This window comes from Fomitopsis serialis (genome assembly GCF_022376445.1).
Source record: "Fomitopsis serialis strain Sig1Antser10 chromosome Unknown B0H18scaffold_53, whole genome shotgun sequence".
NCBI lineage: Eukaryota > Fungi > Basidiomycota > Agaricomycetes > Polyporales > Fomitopsidaceae > Fomitopsis > Fomitopsis serialis.
Window position 1 is genome coordinate 126,644 of NW_025955013.1, and position 19,040 is coordinate 145,683.

Consider the following 19,040-nt stretch of genomic DNA (forward strand, 5'->3'; position numbering starts at 1 on the left):
GCTTGCAGAGCATGTGGAAGGCTAGGAGACGCACAACATTTGTATTGTCTGTACTACACATGGGTTGTTCTGCGTAGAGCTACTCACGCGCTTCGTTCCCGAGATGTAACTCTACAATGTTGTAGAATCACATAATGCAGTGAGTTCACGCGAAATGGAGAATATACGACGCTCACCCACCGTCTCGGAGGAATATCTCACGTACGAACACCATGTGCTCAATCTAGACTCTGCAGTGTCACAAGTCAAGGATATTTCGTACAGGAGTGAGTGCCAGAATCAACTGGTATGGATATCTTGTAGTAGTAAGGCTCGGAGTGAGACTAAGTCTCGCTTGACCGAGTACCGGCGTGGGCGGGGGAAGGTGGTAGCGCGACCACGTGCTCTGTGTATCACGGTTCCATCGCTCACGGATCCGCCGTCGTCGCGGCTTTGGTTCGGAACGCCCACCCGGGCACCGGCACTGAACTCAACACTTGAATCTCACTAAAATACGTGCAGATATGGACGACCTTGCATCCGCCTTCTCGGGCTACCTAGTTCGTCTCCTACTACCCTGCGCGTGTTCCCAGTCTGATCTCACTAACCACGCGACGACCGGTAGCTTCAACCCGATGATGATGCTCAACAAGAGCGAGACGAGCGCTGCGCGCCGCCTACTGCAGTGCACGGGGCTCGGGCTCTACATGAACGACATCTCGTCCAAGTTTGCGCCGCCGGCGACGCGCGCACCCGACCTCGCGCCCGACGACTTCGCCGCGCGCAGGACGGTCGTGAACCAGGTCGCGCACTGGTGCGAGAGAGATGGGGCCAGGAAAAGGTGGAGTGGGTCCCGATTTTGTACTTGTATGAGGTGCGTCTGCCGGAGCAGAGTTGCAGCTATTCGCAACCCTAGAGCGATCGTACATATATACGGCCGGGGCTCCCTTGCGGACTTCGAGACCGCTCTCCTCTCGTCGAGTGCCGTAGCCATTGGTATCATAGGACGGCTGCAACAAAAGGCTATAAGTCGGTATTCCGACCATATGTACGTCGCTCGGGGGTGCTCAATGATACGCCTGGAAGACAAGAGAATACGCATGTCGACGCAGACGGCATGTCCTATAGATCGTCAAAGGCTCCGCAAAGCGCCACGTAAGTATCTGGAGGATACCCCGAAGCAGCAGCATGCGATTGTGACCGTCTATGTGTCCATACCTTGCTTTTGCTTCGGCATATCTGGTTTCTTAGTGTGATAACTGCACCTCTAACGTCTTGCTAGCGAGACTGGGGACACATGCTTTTCACTGAACCCACCATCAGTCGGTTTCTCATTGTCATGATCATGCCGGAGCCCTGCAACTGCGAAACTACTCGCACCACGACTACGACGCCATGACCAAGTACCAAGCCGATCGCATGATGTCCCTCATTACCTATCTGCACGAAGCATGGGGTGGGGAAACAAGCCCGCCTGGTACATTCTGAATCGTTTCCGACTGCATCGTTCCTCTCACCTAGTACTCTCCTCCAGGGTACGCGCAACTTACACTACGCCGAACCGCGGCTACAAGGTCGATCCTGCGTGCCTTCCCGGCACTGACAATCCTGTGACACCGTCCAAGGGCGCGCCCCCGTTCTTTCACACTACACGAGACTCGTTCACGCCGACGCTACTCGACAGCGAGATCGAGAAGATCGACAACGTGTGCGCGCAAGGGCAGGAAAAGCAGGCGGGGCAGACGGCCGTGGAGGCGGCGCGCAAGCGCGTGTTGGGATCGAAGGAGGACATGCCGGACGTGGGCGACGCATGGATGAACAAGAACCCGAGGGAGTGTGCGAATTGCCAGGTGGTGAAGGATAAGGCGCTGCTGAAGTGCTCGAGGTGCAAGTTGGTGAACTACTGCAGCAAGGAGTGGTGAGAGGCACTGTTGCTGCGTTACGTATTGCACTTTCGGGTCTAATTTGTCACTCAGTCAAAAGGCGCACTGGCCGCACCACAAGGTTTGGTGCAAGACCGCAAGCAAGGCCACCACAACGTCTTGAAGAGCAGTTAACGCCGTTATCTGACCAAGTTGATTCCGTATTGTTAGACCCCTTCTGGAGAAGGCGTCAGGTGAGGCCAGGTGGAGGTCGTCAGGTCTTTGTCCGACCTTCTCAGCGAGCGACCCTTGCCAGTCGATCTCGGCCATAATTGTTAGCCTAGCTCGCCCTCGCCGGCATTCTTCTTGATATGTATACTAGAACTGTAACTCACTCACAATCGGCGTGTACCTGCTTACCCATGCGTTGCAATTGTAGAAGCCCTGGTATGCATATATTCCTGTCAATGTACCTACACGTGAAGTGTAGTCGTTAAAATAGTGCATTCAAGAGGGATCAGATTTACATAAGTTACATCTGGGTCATGGAACTCCTGCTACAGCTACACCACTCAATTCACGTACTACCTCTGTGCACATGCCGCAGAGCGCTCATATCGCTCCTTACCATTGACGATACGGATCATCATTCGGTGGGTATCCTCTCCTAGCCTCTGGGAAACCAGGCGCTCCTCCAGGCTGCGGGAAGCCCGCAGGGCCCTCAGGCGCAGGGTATCCGCCACCCGAATGGTGCCCATGATGTCCATGGTGGCCTCCATGATGCGGCTGGGCACTCGGGAACCCAGGAGCAGACTCGCCGTACCCTCCGCCTCCGTATCCTCCGGGGCCACCGCCACCAATGTAGGACGGCGCATACCCGCTCGGCTCGGCACCCGGGAAGGCAGGCGGCGGACCCGAGGGCGGGGCGTAGCTCGACTCGTAGCTCGTGCGTATCTCTTCGCCGGGCATGCGCACCGTCTGGCTTTCCCCGTAGTACGTCTGTGCGTGGCCGCCGCTGTGATGTCCGTGGCCACCATGATGCTCACGATGATGTGCGGGCACCGTTTCCTGTACCACAGTTGTTTGGACTGCTGGCACACCGCCCCCTGAGCTCAAGTAACCGCTCTGCACGCTCCGCGCAGCACCGGCACCATACGGGGCGCCATCCCGCAGACCAAAAGCGCCAAGAATGTCGCTTTGCGCTTGCATCCCCGCCTGTTGCGCCGTTCCGAAGCCGTGTGATTGACCGCCCTGGCCCTCATGACCGATGCGCACGTTCATGTGGTTCCGCACACTCTGCTTGGTGAGTCTCCGGAGAACCTCGTTACGGTCAGAGCCGAGCTCGTCTACCCATCTCTTCATGAAATCGAGCATTTGGCGCTGAATCTCAGAGCCGCGGACGTGGAAGTCGGGGTGGAACCTATTTCGAGCATTGACTCATCAGACGTCCCAGGCGGTAGGAATGCGGATGAGTAGCCTACAAGCTGTGGAGAACATCTTCTGTCACGTCGTGTGGGTTGATCCCGACATCGTCCCAGGCCTTGACGACACGCGTTACGGTGTATTGCTACTCAAGATGTTACGGGACGGCCTTGAATGATAGCAGTCGCACAGCACAAGACATACCAGGATGATCTTGCCCAATTGTCCAGCGGGCTCGTTCAGAATCAGGTTCTACACACGCACACGTCAGTCATATAAAGAGTTTAAAACATCACAGTCACACTCACAAAGTGATCTTTACTCATGAACGAGTGCGTGGGGTCAGACTGAGATTTTGTCAGTACCCTGGGGTGAGCATACGCTCGTCCGACTCACCGCGTTGGGGTTATCGAAGACCTAAGGGCATAGTCATTAGGCAGCCGACTCGTCGCGCGACGTGCATGCGTACCTCGTACTGGTCCTGCTTATCGATGACTTCGCCGGACGCTGCGGAGAGACCAGTCGTCGCCTGCTTCATGATCGGCTTCAAGAAAGGCTATGTACCATAATCAGTCAGAGACTCAGTGCATGGCTCCAAGGCCAACGAACCTCAAGTGTGGTAAACACGAAGACTGTATCGAGTATCAGCTCACACCCCGAGGAGAACTGTTCATGTGCATACCAGAGACGGAGTCCGTGATCTTGTCGAGCAACGAGCTCAAGCCAGGTATCTTGGCTACACGCCTGCTCAGCAAAGCCCACTGCTCGCCAGACTGACCACTCACTGATGATGACGGAGACCTTCTTCATCACTGCGCAAGCACGGGTCAACACCGCCCGTACCCAACGTCCCTACTCTCAGCACTCACCCGAGTCCCTGAAACTCAGCACCTGCCACAACACCGCATGCAACTCCTGGGGGCTCATCTGCTCCGGGGCCTTCATATCGGCTCCTTGTCCGCCATACCCACCGCCGCCACCGCCATATCCACCGCTGCCCCCGTACCCACCGCCACCGCCGCCGCCATACGCTGCCCGCTCGCCATACCCACCACCGCCCCCGCCACTGCCCATGTCCCGACTCCGCTGGCCCGCCGCGCGAATTCGCTCGACGCCGGCCATCTCGCGTGTGAGCTCACCGCCGCTCCCGTCGGGCAGGCTCGTGAGGAGCTCGCGGAGGTTATTCGCGGACGACGTGTTCGAGGACGCGCGCGCCTTCTCGAGCTGCGCGTTGAGGTCGACGACGGAGGCTTGGCTCTGCGGGAGGGCGGTCAGTGGAGGTTCGCAGAGATGTGGGTAAGACCTACGATGTGGTCGCTGGCCTCTGGACCGGTGTTAATTCACAAGCACGTCTAGAACAAGTGTGTGACTTACCGCCTAGCAGACTGTGGATAAAGTCACTCGAGCCAAAGGTGCCTGCAAGCGATGTTCCATACCAAGGAAGGTCACTTAAATGTACTGTACGCACCAGTTACCAGAGGGGCGACGTGCTTGCCGTCGGGAGCCTGAATACGGACGCGATCGCCGACATGTACGAACACGTCGGTGTGGCCCATAGCCACGAGCGAAAGCTCGCAGAAGTTCGAATGTGCCGCAAAGTCTTCCATAGTGTGCAGCTGTTCGTGATCGCACGCCTCAGCAAGACGGCATACTAGGCGATGTGGGGTGCTACGCACCGCCTGGCCCAGCAGCCTGTACGCCTCATACAAGTCATCCTTCTGGTTGGTTTGGCGGTACCGTCTACCGATATCAATGCACTGGTGCAGCACGCGCCTCACGAGCGCCTTCGACGTATCCCATCCGCCGTGCTCGTTCGCGATGTAGTTCTTCATGCCTGTCTTGCGGTCAATTTCGAGCTCCTGGGGGTTGACGGGCCCGCGGAGACGCGAGTCGAAGCTGCGCGCGTTGTCGGGATAGCCCTTGGGGTTGTCGATGTGCTCGGTGGGGAGGTAGACACCGAGCCGTTCGATGGTCACTTCGAACTCGCCGGTGGCGTAGCCGTGCGCGAGGAAGCCGAGGACCATGCACAGGTTGACGATCGTCTGCAGTTGAAGCTTTGACAAACCGGCAGTATCGACAGCCTGTAGAGCATCAATCATCTGGGCAACGCAGGCAGTCGATCGTCAGGGCACGCACCTGACTATAGTCCCTCAACCAGTTGCCAAAGTACACCCGCTTCACGTCCAACGCCTTGAACTTCTTCCCGCCGCCCGCGCCCAACAACGCGCCGAGCGCAAATCCGCCCGATGCGGCGCGCTTCGCCATATCGGCGAGCACATCCTCCTGTGGCGGTGACTAGATTCAGTACCCCACCCGCGTCCATGCTCGCTGCGTTACGCACGATATCTCCATGGCGGAACGCCTTGCCCTCCAAGTACGCGAAGCTTCATGCACAACCGGCGAGCGGTCAGGCCACTTCCTCACGCGATCGAGATGGCACGCACCTCGGGATGTTACCCGCACCGAACGCATACACCCCGCTGCCCGGCAGGCAGAAAACGAGAATACATAAGAATATGAGGAATAAATGGGCGTGGCTGGTGGAGGCCATGATGGCAAGGAGAGGGAATGAGGATTATCGCAGACATCGCGCTGGGCACATAAGAGGCAGCGCGGCGGATGCCAAGCCCAAATATGGCAGCGCCTTGTGACGTCAGCCCGTATACTGAACGACCCCCGGCAATCCCCAGGACCCCTCTTCTCCCGGCGGGCGGCGGGCACACATCAGGCCAAGGTCAAAACGTCCCCGTCAAATGTACAAGTACCGCGCTCATGCAGTGTTATAGAGCTTGGAGACCGCGGTAAGTCGATACCGTGGAATTCTGCCAGTGTTCTCCTTTGGCAAATCTGACGAGCTGTTTAACCATTATGAGTAGCTTGAGACGTACGTACTTAAGAGGGACGAGAATGGTGGTAGTACAATCAAGACAGCGTCAATACTAGTATTACAACGTCCCTCTCTAGTCGTTACAACAAGTTCCTCTTCCGGTCCTTCGAATGACAGGTCAAGACACACTAAGACTTCATCGGGGACAATATAGCGTAAAACAAGACTGTCCCCGCATTCGTACTCGAAGACATTAGATTGATCAACGAGAACGGAACCCGATCCGTGTCCATGACACCCTCCTTCAGACTCCAGTCGATGTACCACGGACACGATATGTTCATCCAAATGAACACCCATGCGAAGCCGACGAGACGCGCGAGTCCATTTGGCAAGCGCAGTCGTGCCCTGCGGGCCGCGCCGATGACTACGTCTTCCACGGTGATGGCGATGGCCTGCGAGAAGAAGAAAAGGAAGGACGACCCGAAAAGCTTGCGGCTGACCGTGAAGTCGCCTCCGCAGTGAATGAGGCCTGAGACGGCGAAGCCAATGTAGAGCTGGGTGTACGAGGATGCCCATGATCCTGGCCTGAGATCTAGCATCCGGCAAACCATCTTGCCGGTTGAAGCCGTCAACTATCAATGCACGATGAGCACTGAGATAAATGCAATCTAGAATGATACATCGCTGGTCCTTACCCTGCGTAACGACTGGTGATAGGAACGACTGTATATGTTCCGCTTGAGTACACGTGCAAGCGAGGAAAACATGCAAACCGACTCACCCCCATAATCGCCTAACAGTGTATGCATCAGACCACCGACCGTAGATGTCCGGCCAATCTCTGGGAAGTGACAAGTCGAATGCCACCATCGCGGCAGCAAGGAGCGCATGCTGCATGGCGATCGATCCGGCTACGCTGGCCACACGCACGAATATATTGACAGGACGGAGGAGATAGCCCTGTGAGGATACCGATACATCCTCGCCTCGAAGGGAGAACAGAGGATTGCGCTGTTCGTAGTTCTGGAAGATGTCGAGGAGCATATACCAGTATATTGCACGCCTGAGTCGTCGGCGCACGAAGGGCCATCGAGCTTCAGTGGGCAATGGCGGCACGTTCGCAACCTGTTCGTGAAACACGGTGAAGCACGGGGCCACTTGGTTGTAGCAGCGTTACGTACCTGACAGGTCCATCCAACTCCCCGAGGATTGTTCATAATACACAGCGCCCAGTACACTCGACGCAGGAATGACAGCTCCTCCGGTGCGGCGTAATCGCGCTCGTGCCGGAAGTCGCGTGCGGGGTCTGTCATCCAGAGAAGATAGACAGCAGTGAACGCTTGTATCATGAGTATGCACCCGGTCGGATAGTCGCTCTGACTCAGGCTCTCCCCCGAGCCACCATAAATGCAGCGACCAAGAGCACAAAACATACGACAGTGCCCCCAAGTCGCCATAAGAACGGTGGCGAGGAAGCCAGCAGCGATGCTACAACGACGTTGAGCGTAAGTAGCAGAAGCGCAACGGGGGCCATTTGATGGTCGCCGGGCGTGTTTCCTGCCATACTCCCCTCGTACATGGGCCAGCGTAGTGTGTGCACAACACGACTGGGGTAGTGAACCTATTTGTATCAACCGATGTGACCGCAGATGAAATAGAATTAGTGTCACACAATGAACAGTTCGCCGCTGGCATGGGAGTAACGTACCACGGTGTTTCAATATGCCGGCAACTAGGGGTAGCAACGATGTGGAATCGAGCGAGCTGAACTAGACGAGCCTCCATATTTCCCTTGAAGATGCGCCGCTACCCGTGCTGATACACTGATAAGCCTTGAAGCCGGACGCGGAGCAGGCAAGAACAGCGCTGTCATGGATGAAAGACATGTCCGGCTGTGACGAACTCCGACCAGTCACCAGCCGTGAATTGCAGCAATCTCAAGGGCACGGACGAGCCATGCGACGATTATCAGGTGCTTTTGCCAGTGGCTTGATTGGATTGGGCAAGGGTTCTTCGAGTTGAGTACAACCGCACTAGTCCTACAGTACCACGGAGCAGCCGTGGCCTTGTAGCGAGAAAACCCGAGACGCCTAAGAAACAGCGGCCTTGCAGAAATGGACGAGTAGTCAGTGTGCCAGTCATGCTGGAACTACTACCATCAGGCTGGTTACGACGAGATGGACTCACCTAGGCTCCTCGGAATCCTGATGCCCATGGCACTTTGTACGCGGAGCGAATGTAGGGACAGTATCTTTCGGATGCTAGTCTTCATGTCATGATACTGACGAGCTGAATGCAGAGTGAAGTTGCGACCACCGCATACTAGTAGTAAGCGTACGAAACGATCCAACTGAGACGTCGGAGGCTTACCTAGAGCTTGCTATGCTGCACCGTTCTCTGATCGAGAGGTGACGTTCGCGTGAGCTACAAGTTGGACGATTTGAGTCCTCGCATCCTTTGAGGTCCTCTGTCGGCGAAACGGGGCGCCGAGTCCCGGCCTCGACTCTCGACTCGAGCTCCGAGTCAGGCCAACCTGGGGTGGTCAGCACTTCGTGATTGCGGGAAACACGGAACCACGACCTGAGCCTGTAGTATCGGCACCACTGCACATGCGCATGCAGTGAAGCACATGGTCTAGACTTCCTGCAACGACCGCTGAGACGAAAAAGACAAGGGCTTGAACAAGCCACATTCCATATCGGGCGGACAATGGCTGCGGCGCTGATGGGGCGGTGAGACAAACATCCACATATGGCAGGTCAATCGAACACGTGCATGGCGCGTTGGTGGCGAAGTTGGGCGCTCCCTGTGACCCTGTCCTCCCTCATCGTCCTCGACGCGTCAGACCGCTACCGCCCTCCGTGTAATCCTCGCTGGTCGCGCGTAAATTGAACCCTAGCACTGCCATTGTCGCAGAGTGAAATAATTGCACCGTGTCAGTGCGGAAGGTAAGTCATATCGCAGCTACTCAGGTGCGGCGAGAACGCGTCGCTGAGTCACAAGTTGAAGCCACACAGTTATCCGTGGCCCATCAGCCAATACGTCCATTTTTGGCGAAGTGCTTGTGCCCCAAAATCGATATGCCTCGCCGCTCAAAAGCTTCGGCAGTGCGGGTTCCTCCCCCGCATTTCCCCCCTTCTGACTACGACAGTACTCGAACCGCCTGCTGCACCGCTGAGGACGTCGAGATGGCCGACAAGGTTACACCTCATAAAGGTCCTCCGCAAGGTGAGGCGACAGACGGTGCGAGCAAACGGCAGAACAGCGAGAGAAACGCAAAACGTTGGAAAGCCGAGATCTTCGGGCGGATCGTTGAGCCCACGCCGGAAATCGAGACTTTCTTGGAAGAGTTCGTCCCGTCGGATGACAGCCACCTCGATTGTCTCGATACCGAATTCATGGCAGAGGTTCCCGCTGTTGAAGGGAAGGAGCTGACGATGTATGGGCCACTAGTAAGCATCACTCAGGCTCGTGCAGATATCCTGTGCATATATCCTCTCTCGATCCTGACGACGAGTCGCAGGTGGAAGGCCTCACAAGCCTAGTCCGCAACTTTCCAGAAGAAAAACGACCCGTGTTCAGCAACCATGCCCACAAGACGATGCGCTTCCCGTTCGCAATGTGCGACGACGAAGAGCATTCCACGATGCCGGATGTCACTGCTACCATCCCCGGGCTTCCGTGCATCCCGCCTGTTGATCGTTGGCGGAACGTCGTCCTTGTCTTCGAAGCCAAAGCCACTGCTACACAAGACCCCATGGTACGATATACGGAGCATCACGAGAAGACGCTCGTCCAGCTTGCGATGAGTGCGCGTAACATCATGCTCGCTCAGGGGAGGTTGTTTGCGTTCGTCGTCGGAATCTACGGACACGAGGCACGCATCTTCCGGTTCGATCGAGCAGGAGCTATATCTTCTCCGCTGTTCAACTACGTAACGGAACCCCAACACCTGCATAACTTCTTGTGGCGGTTTCTCAACCCTGTGGAGGAGGATTGTTTGGTGGTCGGTGACGATCCGACGTCCACTCTCGGCACCCACGAGGACCGTCAGCTGGTGCAGGATCTGACAGCTGCCCACGACCCTGAGTACGAATATACGCAGGAAAACAGGAAGGCGGTTCGTCGATTCGTGGTGCATCACGGCGAGAACGACAAGACGGAGTATCTGGCATACAAGCTGATATCCGTTAACCCGCGGCTCTTCTCGCGCGCGACCAAGGGGCAATCTATCGGAGAATTTTGGACCGCAGGTCTCAAAAGCTTAGCGCCGTCCCCCGAACACCAAACCGACCACCACCACTCTGATAAGATGGTAGATTAGATGAAAATAAGCAATCCGCGCGATCGTACAGCTAACGGCGTCGAGTCGACTTCGTTCCTCGCTCAACTACAACATTCGACTGAGATCTCATACGCTTTTTCCCCTTCTTGTCCTGGCTGCCCTCGATTTCCTTGCTGTATTGTTCTATATCATCGCTCCCAGGTATCTCGTGTTTGATGCGCCAACCTTCAGTAACATCGCGGTCGACTTTCATCAAGGTCTCCTCCTCCAAAGAGATGTGCATATCGACCGCGAGCTGCAACGGGATGGGCGGCATACGTTCTCCGTCGACATCCATGTGCTCCTTTGCTAGGTGGAACAGTACATTGTACTTCCAGATGGTGCGTGGTTGACCGGTCCGTCCTGTCGGGCAGAGTGGACAGTGGATCGGAACATTCGTACACGGTGTTGCCTTGCTGACGGATTTGGCCGAATTGTAGCTCATCGAGGTGTAATGATATGGGCAGCTGCTTGTGATCGAAGCGGAGTTATTCTTCTTGGTGAGTTGCACGACACATCCGTCTCTTCCACAGAATCCACACGGCTCGATGCCGAGCTAGTATGCGCAGCGGCGAACATCAGTTACGACTCGGAAGACCGTTTGGTGAGTATGATAGCTCACATTGTCTATATTGCATGCATCCTCATCAATGCCTCGCATTGCGTAGAGTATATGGTGCCCGACGTGATTGCGCATGTTCTTAACGAGGTGGCGAATACCGCAGATGAAGCAGGCAACCGAAGCTGTACCAGCTTGTTTTTCGACTGTTAGCCATGTCGGGACATCGAGCACGGCGAGTACTTCATTTCCTGATTGATTGTGAGCCACTGTAAACGGTTACACTGAAAGGCCGCGACCTTACCTAGCTTGTCCTTGTAAGGCAATTTCGCTGCGGTGAGTGGCGGGACTTGTTCGAGATTGCTAATGATGTCCTCTGTATCAGGCGATAGTGATTCCCAAGCGAACGTCAGGATGGTATCAAGCTGGGAGTGCGTGAGTGACCATGTCTTCGCGATTTGTGAGCTTTCCATGGCGCAGTGCCGAGCGATGTCGGACTGATCAATGTCTGTCACAGGTTGTCGTGCAAGTGCGACGACAGATGGACCGAGGGGATGAATGAGCTTCCCCGGAATTTCAAGACTGTGCTGGCGCTGTGTCATGCGCTCTCCGCTAGCTTGTACATCGAAGCGAATGTACGAATGTGTTCACTGCCATGTGCGCTTGTCGGTGGGTACGGCAGCGGATTCCGGCGTGAACATATCCAACACTTGGGTGGACACGGTATGTGAATCAGTGTCGTCTTCCAAATCTTCTACATTGACACTTGAGATCCAGGTTGTGTCATCGCCTTTCCCCCTCCGGAAACCAATGATCTCAACAACCGCGAGGCACACGGTAGACCGCACACGGAGCAGTGATGCGGCGAGATCTCCCATCTTCACTATGTCGCCATCAAGCAAGTCAGTCGAGTTCAGGTTGCCCTTCGCGCCGCGATCTAGGTCTTCAAACGTCACTCCACGATTGCGCAATGTCCGCAGTGGGACCTTCCGTGCGCGGCTTGTTGTGAGCAGTGCCGTGACCACAGATGATTTGAAGAACTTCTTGTTATCAACAAGCAGGAAATGATCTTCGGGCGATGATGCCAAGGTCACGTCATTCTCGAGGTCGTCCGTAGTTTCTGGCAAGAAGTCCTCGATGTCAAGGCCTATCGGTACGTCGTCATATTCATCTTCATCAGGTACTGGTGATTCAGTGTTGTTATTGTCGCTGCTAGGGACTGCGCTTTCGTCGGCGTCGGTACGATCGTCGTCCGGATCGTACTTGACTCCAACATAGGTACCTCCCGGTCGGAGTAAGTCGCAGTCTGTCTGCGTGTACATGGTATTGAAGCTCTCAGCAGCATCAATTCCAAGGTACTGCGTGATGAGCTTTTGGGCATTCACCCGACCCCTGGCCCATTCCGATGCAACATCAACTTGGCCCACTCGAACATCGCCGACCCATGAGCGTGGATTGACGCGATCAACACCCTTCGCGTCTTTAAGATCAAGCCGTCTGTGTCCACGATCGAGGTCAGGATTACGTTCGAAGATCAGACTGATCTCCGCAGCGATACTGAGCTTCTGACATAGCTGCAGAATATCGAAATTCCGGCTGTGATCCTGTGTGCGACAATCACCGAAGAGGGTTTCAAGTCGATCTGTGCCCTCAAGGATGATGTAGAATGGTATGTCATCGTCTAGAAGCTGGAGTCGCAGGGTAGTGATGATGATATTCTTTACAATTGCTTGTGAGTCGGCGTAGAGAGCTCCGGTCATGAAGGCAGTCCCGTGCCGCAGCCACATTGCTGCGAGCAAGTGGGAGTATGTCGCGAGGGAGCATACTTGTGTAGATAGTGACATGCTGACTGTTATGAATGGTTGCACAAAGTAGCCAAGGACCTCGGCGAAGAACGACAACAAGTGATGGCGATGAGCCCTGGCTGGCAATAGCTCAGCTGTGGGCAGCTCTTTGACATTGAGCAACTCCTGCACCAAACGGACTGCTTTTGGTACGTTTTGCTTGTCTGCGGGATCGAGAAGCCTTCTGGCATCCTCTGATGACATGTTCGGCAGATCGAGGAGATGCGCCAGGAAGTCAGACCGTTGAAAAAGTGTGTCGTTAACCATGATACCACGAGGATTGCGTATCAGTGTTGCAAATCCTAATGAAAATGTAAGTCTTGGTTGAGGTGTCTGACGACTGAGACCTACGCTTGATGACGTGCTTTGGATCACAGGTGGCAACAATACCACTTGAACTTGTTGCTAGATTCATACCTCGGAGCTGACGTAGCTGGCGGCCAAGGGAAGTTGCTTCGGGTACAGTATGTGTGAAGCAGAAAATATACTTCGCGAGCCGAAATGCTGCGTCACCATCGCTCCCTAGTGCCCATATTGGCCCTTGTGCTGTTTCGCCATTCGGATCACTTTGCCAGGCATCACAGTAGGTCTGGAGCCACTGTGCAAGCTCACGACCTGTCTCGCTTTTGTTTGTTGGCGAGGCAATAAGGGGCAGGGCACTGGGGTGATCGGTACGTGCATACGGTGCCATTGCTACGACAGTCGCTTCTTGCCCACAAGAGATCTTGCCGTCACGAAGAGAAGCCGCAACTTCTTGCAATGCCTCGTATGTCGTAACCTGAACTGACACTTTATGGGCATCTTCTCGGCTCAGGCCGACTATTGCATTACTGGATGGAAGGTAACGGCACCGCTCTTCGAGACTGACACCGTCAATCATCACGATAAGACCTGCAAAGTCGTTCGACGCGCCATATCGGGGCGGTGGAGGTTTTCGCGAGGGATTGCAGAATGATGTGTAATTCGTCTTCGCATCCTGACGCGAAGGAATAGAAATAGATGGTAAGAGCTCAGGGATCTTCTGCTTGCGATTCGTGGTGGATACTGATGCAAGTCCGTGGGATTTGGATAGGGCATACAATAGACGTGGGCCACCGAGTGCTTTCACGAGGAATGCGATATCGATATCGCGTTCCTCAAAGTGTGCACGATCACTGTACAGCCCTGTGATAGCGCGTTCAATCTGCGCAATCAATGCTTTGGGACTCGCCCCCTTGCGCAGTGCAACAGAGAGTAAGTGGTGGAGCCGCTTGACATCATGATTTGCGAGCAGTGTAACGAGACGCTGGTGGTCGTTGATCTTGCCACGAAGTCGAGACAGATTACGATCTGCATTGCGACTCTGCCGATGATGGTGAGTCACAATGTTCATACAGAACACAAATGTTCAGTGCTTACCTTGAGCCGCAGGAGTCGGTTCTCGCTGACGATCTTCTTACAGAGTGCAACAATTTGACGGTAATTGAGGTACTCCCATGGCGTGTAGTCACTCGCAGATATGGCCCTATCCAAGAACTTGCGATATCGTTCGGACGCGGGGATCATTTGACAGGCTGTGCAGCATCCGTCTTTGCTGATTGTTGATCGGGCGCAATCCTTTGCACGAAGGCGGAACCATTCACCATTCTCGATGCTGACAGGCTCCCATGGGTACTCGCGAAGCGCATGCTGGTGGTACGGGTACGTGTCCCACACAGAACCTGCTTTCCACTGAATGAGCACGCCTTTGCAGGCGAACCCGTTCTCCGTGGATCGGGATTGACGCGATGTCCCGGCGTCTTTAGCAGCAGCAGGAGGTGGTCGCATACCCGTAGGCAGCGGCGGCATACTCGTAGGCAACGGCGGCATACCCATGGGCAGCAGCGGCACATCCGTGAGCAGCGGTGGCATACCCATAGGCAGCGGCGGCATATCCGCAAGTGGCGATGGCATACTCGTGGGCGGCGGCTGTCCTCGGCCAAGGTCATGGTCCATCCCCGAAGGAACTTCTGGCGCAGGCGATGAAGCATGTAAGTCCCCAAATGCGAATGTAAGCTCATCCGGCTGATCATCGCCAGACAGTCGGCGAGTCGATTCAGATGGTTCGTCGACTAGCGAGGTTGTCGCAGTAGGAAAATGCGACTCGGGCATAGGCTGAAAATGTGGCGTGGCAGGAACACTAGCATTTAGAGGCTGGTAATTCTGAGCTGCACTAGATGACTCGCAGGGCCCGGGATCTGGTGCAGCTCGCAATTGAGCCTGTGTTGTCCCTACTAGTGGAGATGATCATAAGGTGCTTTCTGTTGACGTGAAAATTCACCGCGCTTACCTCCAGGCCTTTGCTCAATATTCTCAGGCTGGAAAAGTGCTCTGCGCGCCGCGGATGCAGCTTCGCGCTCGCGCCGATGCTGAGCTTTCCGCTGCGACTGAGTACAACTATCAGACCCGCGGTGTTCATTCAAGAATGCGTGCGCGTGGCCGTGTTTCGTCAGGGTAACTTGCTTGCCGCAGAGGTCACAGTGTACTACGTGTCGTCTCTTGTCTGCGTCCCATTGCGTCCAAAGGACCTGTCCATCGGAAGTGCGTATCTCGATGCTAGCCTGAGCAGGCGGAGTCGGAGTAGCCATGTTCGAGTGTATGAAGGGCAGTGGTAGGGCGCAATGCTGTTGATACTGCAATAGATACTATTGCCATGTGTACTACGTGACTTATACATGCTGTCTACATGTGCATGCCGTGCGGAGACCATGCCTTGGACTTCGATCCTGCGGTGGCTGCAGGAATCTTACTCGTCCATAACGGGAATCCCGGCGCTTCAGCTCAGTACGACTGATATTCAACGTTCGCGCCCCGTACTCATTATACTGCCATGGGAACTACACGGGCGTGTTTCTGCATACATATACTTCATATAATATGAAACCCGTGTATGTATCTTGCCTCCGTGTCAAGTAAAACGAAGTTTCGCCGATAATGGTCGAGAAAGTGAGGTCGAGGACCCCGTACACCGATTTGGGAGGACCACCAGTGGACCTGCGGTCCACTTTCCGGCGCGTGCGCGCCCCTTGCGCGCGACGACGATCTGGGAAGCATTCGAGCTTGACAAAAAGCGCATAGCGACGGGCAAGCGTGTGGTCATCAAGGAGGCCTGGCGGCAATTTGTGCGGCCATCGGAGATAGACTTCTATCTGACAGTTCAGGAGGCTATAGAGGAGGTGGAGGAAGGTGTGGTATTATCGCAATGCGGGATTGCCGACCTCGAGTACGGTGATGATCTGGGCTTGCGCGAGGCGAAGGACCTCGATAAAGACGCCATTACGCCATCCGAAGACGACGAGTATACTGGTGACTTCCCGAGGCTGAAGGTGCCTTGCTCGTGGGTGCTCGGACACCGGACTATCAGTGCCGGTCGTCGGGCCAAAGGCATCGAAACGGACGAGCGAGCTCAGATGCGGCTGGTTTTCAATACCGTCGGAAGGCAAATTACTGATTTCGACTCGACGTACGAGGTGGTTAGTGCTCTGCGTGACGCAATTGAAGGTGTGTTTAGTCTCCACCATCTGTTCGCCGCGACGTTAACAAGGTCTGCTGCGATAGGGCATCGGCGAGCGTACGAGGCTGGAGTCCTTCACCGGGATGTCAGTCGTGGCAACATCATGATGGGCAGGAGACCCGATGGAACCTCCTTTGGCTTTCTTCATGACTTCGACTACGCATCCAACTGGAAGGTGTTCTTGGCGAGCAAGAACATCCTGGCCGGTTTGGTACAGTGGGAACAGTACGCTCGGAAGGAATATGGACTCGACTGGCGGGAGCGGGTGAAAGGGTGGTCCGACAATGATGATGGACCCGGCGACGAGCTACTAACGGCCTTGGATCACTCGGACTTTGAGGATAGTCAACCCTCGTCCAGCGATTCAAGTGACGACCCAGTTCAAAGCACACCGAACAACTCGACCGGCCAACGCGAGCAACCCAACACTAAGCAGTCGAAGTTTGATCATAAGCAACGCACGGTGAGCCCGTTGTCCTGTGCGTGTGCCCGACGGTTGCTAACCGCTGACAGGGAACGTTATATTTCATGGCCGTTGAGGTACTCGATGAGAACTTCAGCGTCACGCATGAAGCTCGGCACGACCTTGAATCCTTCTACTGGCTGTTGGTGTGGATAGTCCTCCGTCATACAGCATACCATCACATTAACGGTGACCGTGCGTGGCACGCACTCTTTGATGCGCCGACAATCGAAATCTGCCGGGGGCTCAAGATACAGTGGCTGGTCAATCCATCGCGGCCTCTCGAGTTTAAGAAAAATCCGAATCTCACGTGGCTATTGGAGCAGTTCCGAAACCGCTGCCAGACGAACTATGATAATGTTAACCTGGAAAACACCTGCATGACGCATAAACAGGTTCTCGATCTCTTCGATCGCGCATTGAAGAATCGGCGTGCTTGGCCGAAGAACGACCGCGCAAAAGCATGGACCCCGCCCAAAGGCAGAGCGGACGAACCAGACGCTATGAGGAAGCGGTCAGGGCAGCTTCGCACGAAGGGAACCCTCACCTATACGTCTCAGGGCGCGGGGCGCAGCGCATCCGAGCGTGCTGCACAGCGTCGAGCAGAGAAGCGCCCAGCGGCCCCTTCCCCTACTCCTTCCGACTCGGACGCCCAATCTGACGGACAGGCGGGCGGCATTTCCTTGCCTGATGCCAACGTGCCGAACGTAGGTGCTTCCAAACGTGGAGCGGCATCAGGTGCAGTTCGAGGCAAGCGACGGCCTGCTGCTCTACATACCTTGACTACGTCGCCCCATACATCAGGAGGCCACGAAGTCCCGCCTTCGACCAACAGCAACTTGGTGCAGAAGCATCCGCGCTATAATCTGCGCTCGGCGAAGACGAAGGTAGACGAGGATCAGCAATCAGCGAGGAGCACGTCTCGCGAGATGGGACCTCCGCCCGCCCCAAGGACACGTTCTGGCCGCTCGCAGACCCAGTCTTCAAGCCGTCCTGCTACCGAGCAAGATGTGAGGCCGAAGAGGGGAGTAGCGCAACGAAGCGGACGCGTGCGCGCGGAGGCGATAACGAGATTGAGGAAGACACTGATGTATCGCATTCCTCGAAACGTCAGAGGACGCGCAGCCAGCCTCGGGCGGACCAAAGCTCACGCAGGTCCCAGGTTAGGCGGTGATAGCATTGTTGTGGTGCAGTGTTCGTTGGTTAGACGGGCTGTTGTTGATATTGAGTTTCATTCTGGGCCATGACTGTGACTCTGTCTGTACTTTACTTATTTGTACTCTTGCAGCAAATCGAGACGGTGTGTGTTTCAAACGGCGAGTACTTACGTTATATATTTGCAGCGCAACGTCCAGGCTTCTGGCGCCTCGGGCCAAAGGAACATAAATTTGAACAGCAACAACTACAAGCCGGGCAATGAAGGTACCTCGACAAAGCTGCGGTGATTCTTATTGTCAATGACTGCACGGCACCCCGCACAGTAGCGTCGTGCTTCCTGCCAGTGAGGTGCTGTCATTCTCAGCCGACACGAAACACGTGTCCCGTTGCCAGTGAAACGAGAATGTGGACGAAATTGACCTAAAATACAGGTTTATTGTGTATAAGTATGTCTAGTCGTCCATACGTCTGCATAGCATCTATGCAATGCGCATTTCCTTGCTCGCAGCAAGCACGGTAACAACAAGAACGGGGAACATAGTAGTGAATCCGAAGGAATCACTTGGCTAGCAATCGTCATGCGCCCGTTCACCGTCAGTATCACAGCCGTTGTACAAAAATAAGTGTCAATACACCACAGTGTGGGGTCAGCATTCCGTGCGGCGAGCAGACGAATTCCAGGGATTGAACAAGCCACATTCCATATCGGGCGGACAATGGCTGCGGCGCTGATGGGGCGGTGAGACAAACATCCACATATGGCAGCTCGATCAAACACGTGCACGGCGCGTTGGTGGCGAAGTTGGGCGCTCCCTGTCCTCCCTCATCGTCCTCGACGCGCCAGACCGCCCCCGCCCTCCGTGTAATCCTCGTAGGTCGCGCGCAAATTGAATCTTAGCACTGCCATTGTCGCAGAGTGAAATAATTGCACCGTGTCAGTGCGGAAGGTAAGTCATATCGCAGCTACTCAGGTGTGGCGAGAACGCGTCGCTGAGTCACAAGTTGAAGCCACACAGTTATCCGTGGCCCATCAGCCAATACGTCCATTTTTGGCGAAGTGCTTGTGC

General features: G+C 55.3%; 7 protein-coding genes across 7 annotated transcripts; 3 read left to right on the forward strand and 4 right to left on the reverse strand.

Moving 5' to 3' along the window:
- Positions 1 to 503: 503 nt before the first annotated feature.
- B0H18DRAFT_1120879 (uncharacterized protein) lies at positions 504 to 1,901 on the forward strand (the record flags this gene model as incomplete). The annotated part of the gene is made up of 2 exons (XM_048034225.1): positions 504 to 793; positions 1,514 to 1,901. 2 exons carry the CDS (start codon positions 504 to 506, stop codon positions 1,899 to 1,901), a joined length of 678 nt encoding a protein of 225 aa, XP_047891403.1.
- Positions 1,902 to 2,252: 351 nt separating this feature from the next.
- Positions 2,253 to 5,868, reverse strand: B0H18DRAFT_513355 (heterokaryon incompatibility protein Het-C-domain-containing protein). Its single transcript, XM_048038379.1, has 16 exons — positions 5,708 to 5,868; positions 5,605 to 5,647; positions 5,400 to 5,546; positions 4,732 to 5,344; positions 4,638 to 4,679; positions 4,571 to 4,587; positions 4,133 to 4,520; positions 4,049 to 4,075; positions 3,946 to 3,999; positions 3,873 to 3,895; positions 3,733 to 3,819; positions 3,660 to 3,680; positions 3,572 to 3,610; positions 3,468 to 3,515; positions 3,323 to 3,408; positions 2,253 to 3,261 (listed from the first exon to the last, which is right to left on the reverse strand). The coding sequence occupies exons 1-16, from the start codon at positions 5,812 to 5,814 to the stop codon at positions 2,466 to 2,468; spliced, it is 2,538 nt and encodes an 845-aa protein (XP_047891404.1). The 5' UTR covers positions 5,815 to 5,868; the 3' UTR covers positions 2,253 to 2,465.
- Positions 5,869 to 6,018: 150 nt separating this feature from the next.
- On the reverse strand, positions 6,019 to 8,001 carry B0H18DRAFT_513424 (membrane bound O-acyl transferase family-domain-containing protein). The gene is made up of 5 exons (XM_048038380.1): positions 7,802 to 8,001; positions 7,275 to 7,714; positions 6,875 to 7,218; positions 6,789 to 6,816; positions 6,019 to 6,725 (listed from the first exon to the last, which is right to left on the reverse strand). Exons 2-5 carry the CDS (start codon positions 7,548 to 7,550, stop codon positions 6,279 to 6,281), a joined length of 1,095 nt encoding a protein of 364 aa, XP_047891405.1. The 5' UTR covers positions 7,551 to 7,714; positions 7,802 to 8,001; the 3' UTR covers positions 6,019 to 6,278.
- A 919-nt stretch (positions 8,002 to 8,920) lies between these two features.
- B0H18DRAFT_513438 (uncharacterized protein) lies at positions 8,921 to 10,448 on the forward strand. Its single transcript, XM_048038381.1, has 3 exons — positions 8,921 to 9,041; positions 9,103 to 9,545; positions 9,617 to 10,448. The coding sequence occupies exons 2-3, from the start codon at positions 9,174 to 9,176 to the stop codon at positions 10,415 to 10,417; spliced, it is 1,173 nt and encodes a 390-aa protein (XP_047891406.1). The 5' UTR covers positions 8,921 to 9,041; positions 9,103 to 9,173; the 3' UTR covers positions 10,418 to 10,448.
- On the reverse strand, positions 10,449 to 11,578 carry B0H18DRAFT_879325 (uncharacterized protein; the record flags this gene model as incomplete). The annotated part of the gene is made up of 4 exons (XM_048040689.1): positions 10,449 to 10,973; positions 11,040 to 11,182; positions 11,260 to 11,425; positions 11,492 to 11,578. The coding sequence occupies 4 exons, from the start codon at positions 11,576 to 11,578 to the stop codon at positions 10,449 to 10,451; spliced, it is 921 nt and encodes a 306-aa protein (XP_047891407.1).
- A 45-nt stretch (positions 11,579 to 11,623) lies between these two features.
- Positions 11,624 to 15,426, reverse strand: B0H18DRAFT_1212572 (uncharacterized protein; the record flags this gene model as incomplete). Its single annotated transcript, XM_048036480.1, has 4 exons — positions 11,624 to 13,122; positions 13,172 to 14,162; positions 14,219 to 15,069; positions 15,129 to 15,426. The coding sequence occupies 4 exons, from the start codon at positions 15,424 to 15,426 to the stop codon at positions 11,624 to 11,626; spliced, it is 3,639 nt and encodes a 1,212-aa protein (XP_047891408.1).
- A 289-nt stretch (positions 15,427 to 15,715) lies between these two features.
- Positions 15,716 to 17,982, forward strand: B0H18DRAFT_1212573 (uncharacterized protein; the record flags this gene model as incomplete). The annotated part of the gene is made up of 6 exons (XM_048036481.1): positions 15,716 to 15,726; positions 15,786 to 16,339; positions 16,397 to 16,815; positions 16,866 to 17,702; positions 17,768 to 17,864; positions 17,930 to 17,982. 6 exons carry the CDS (start codon positions 15,716 to 15,718, stop codon positions 17,980 to 17,982), a joined length of 1,971 nt encoding a protein of 656 aa, XP_047891409.1.
- Between the last annotated feature and the right edge of the window lie 1,058 nt (positions 17,983 to 19,040).

Bases quoted from the DNA above. Each gene is read 5' to 3' on its own strand.
- B0H18DRAFT_513424 (XM_048038380.1), bottom strand. From the start codon at position 7,550: ATGGCGACTTGGGGGCACTGTCGTATGTTTTGTGCTCTTGGTCGCTGC. The intron at 7,219-7,274 runs GTACGTAACGCT...TTTCACGAACAG, and splicing joins GAGTTGGATGGACCTGTCAG to GTTGCGAACGTGCCGCCATT. The intron at 6,726-6,788 runs GTAAGGACCAGC...GTGCATTGATAG, and splicing joins ATCACCAGTCGTTACGCAGG to TTGACGGCTTCAACCGGCAA.
- B0H18DRAFT_513355 (XM_048038379.1), bottom strand. From the start codon at position 5,814: ATGGCCTCCACCAGCCACGCCCATTTATTCCTCATATTCTTATGTATT. The intron at 5,345-5,399 runs GTGCGTGCCCTG...GATGCTCTACAG, and splicing joins GGTTGAGGGACTATAGTCAG to GCTGTCGATACTGCCGGTTT. The intron at 3,262-3,322 runs GTAGGCTACTCA...TGCTCGAAATAG, and splicing joins GAAGATGTTCTCCACAGCTT to GTTCCACCCCGACTTCCACG.
- B0H18DRAFT_513438 (XM_048038381.1), top strand. From the start codon at position 9,174: ATGCCTCGCCGCTCAAAAGCTTCGGCAGTGCGGGTTCCTCCCCCGCAT. The intron at 9,546-9,616 runs GTAAGCATCACT...GACGAGTCGCAG, and splicing joins TGACGATGTATGGGCCACTA to GTGGAAGGCCTCACAAGCCT.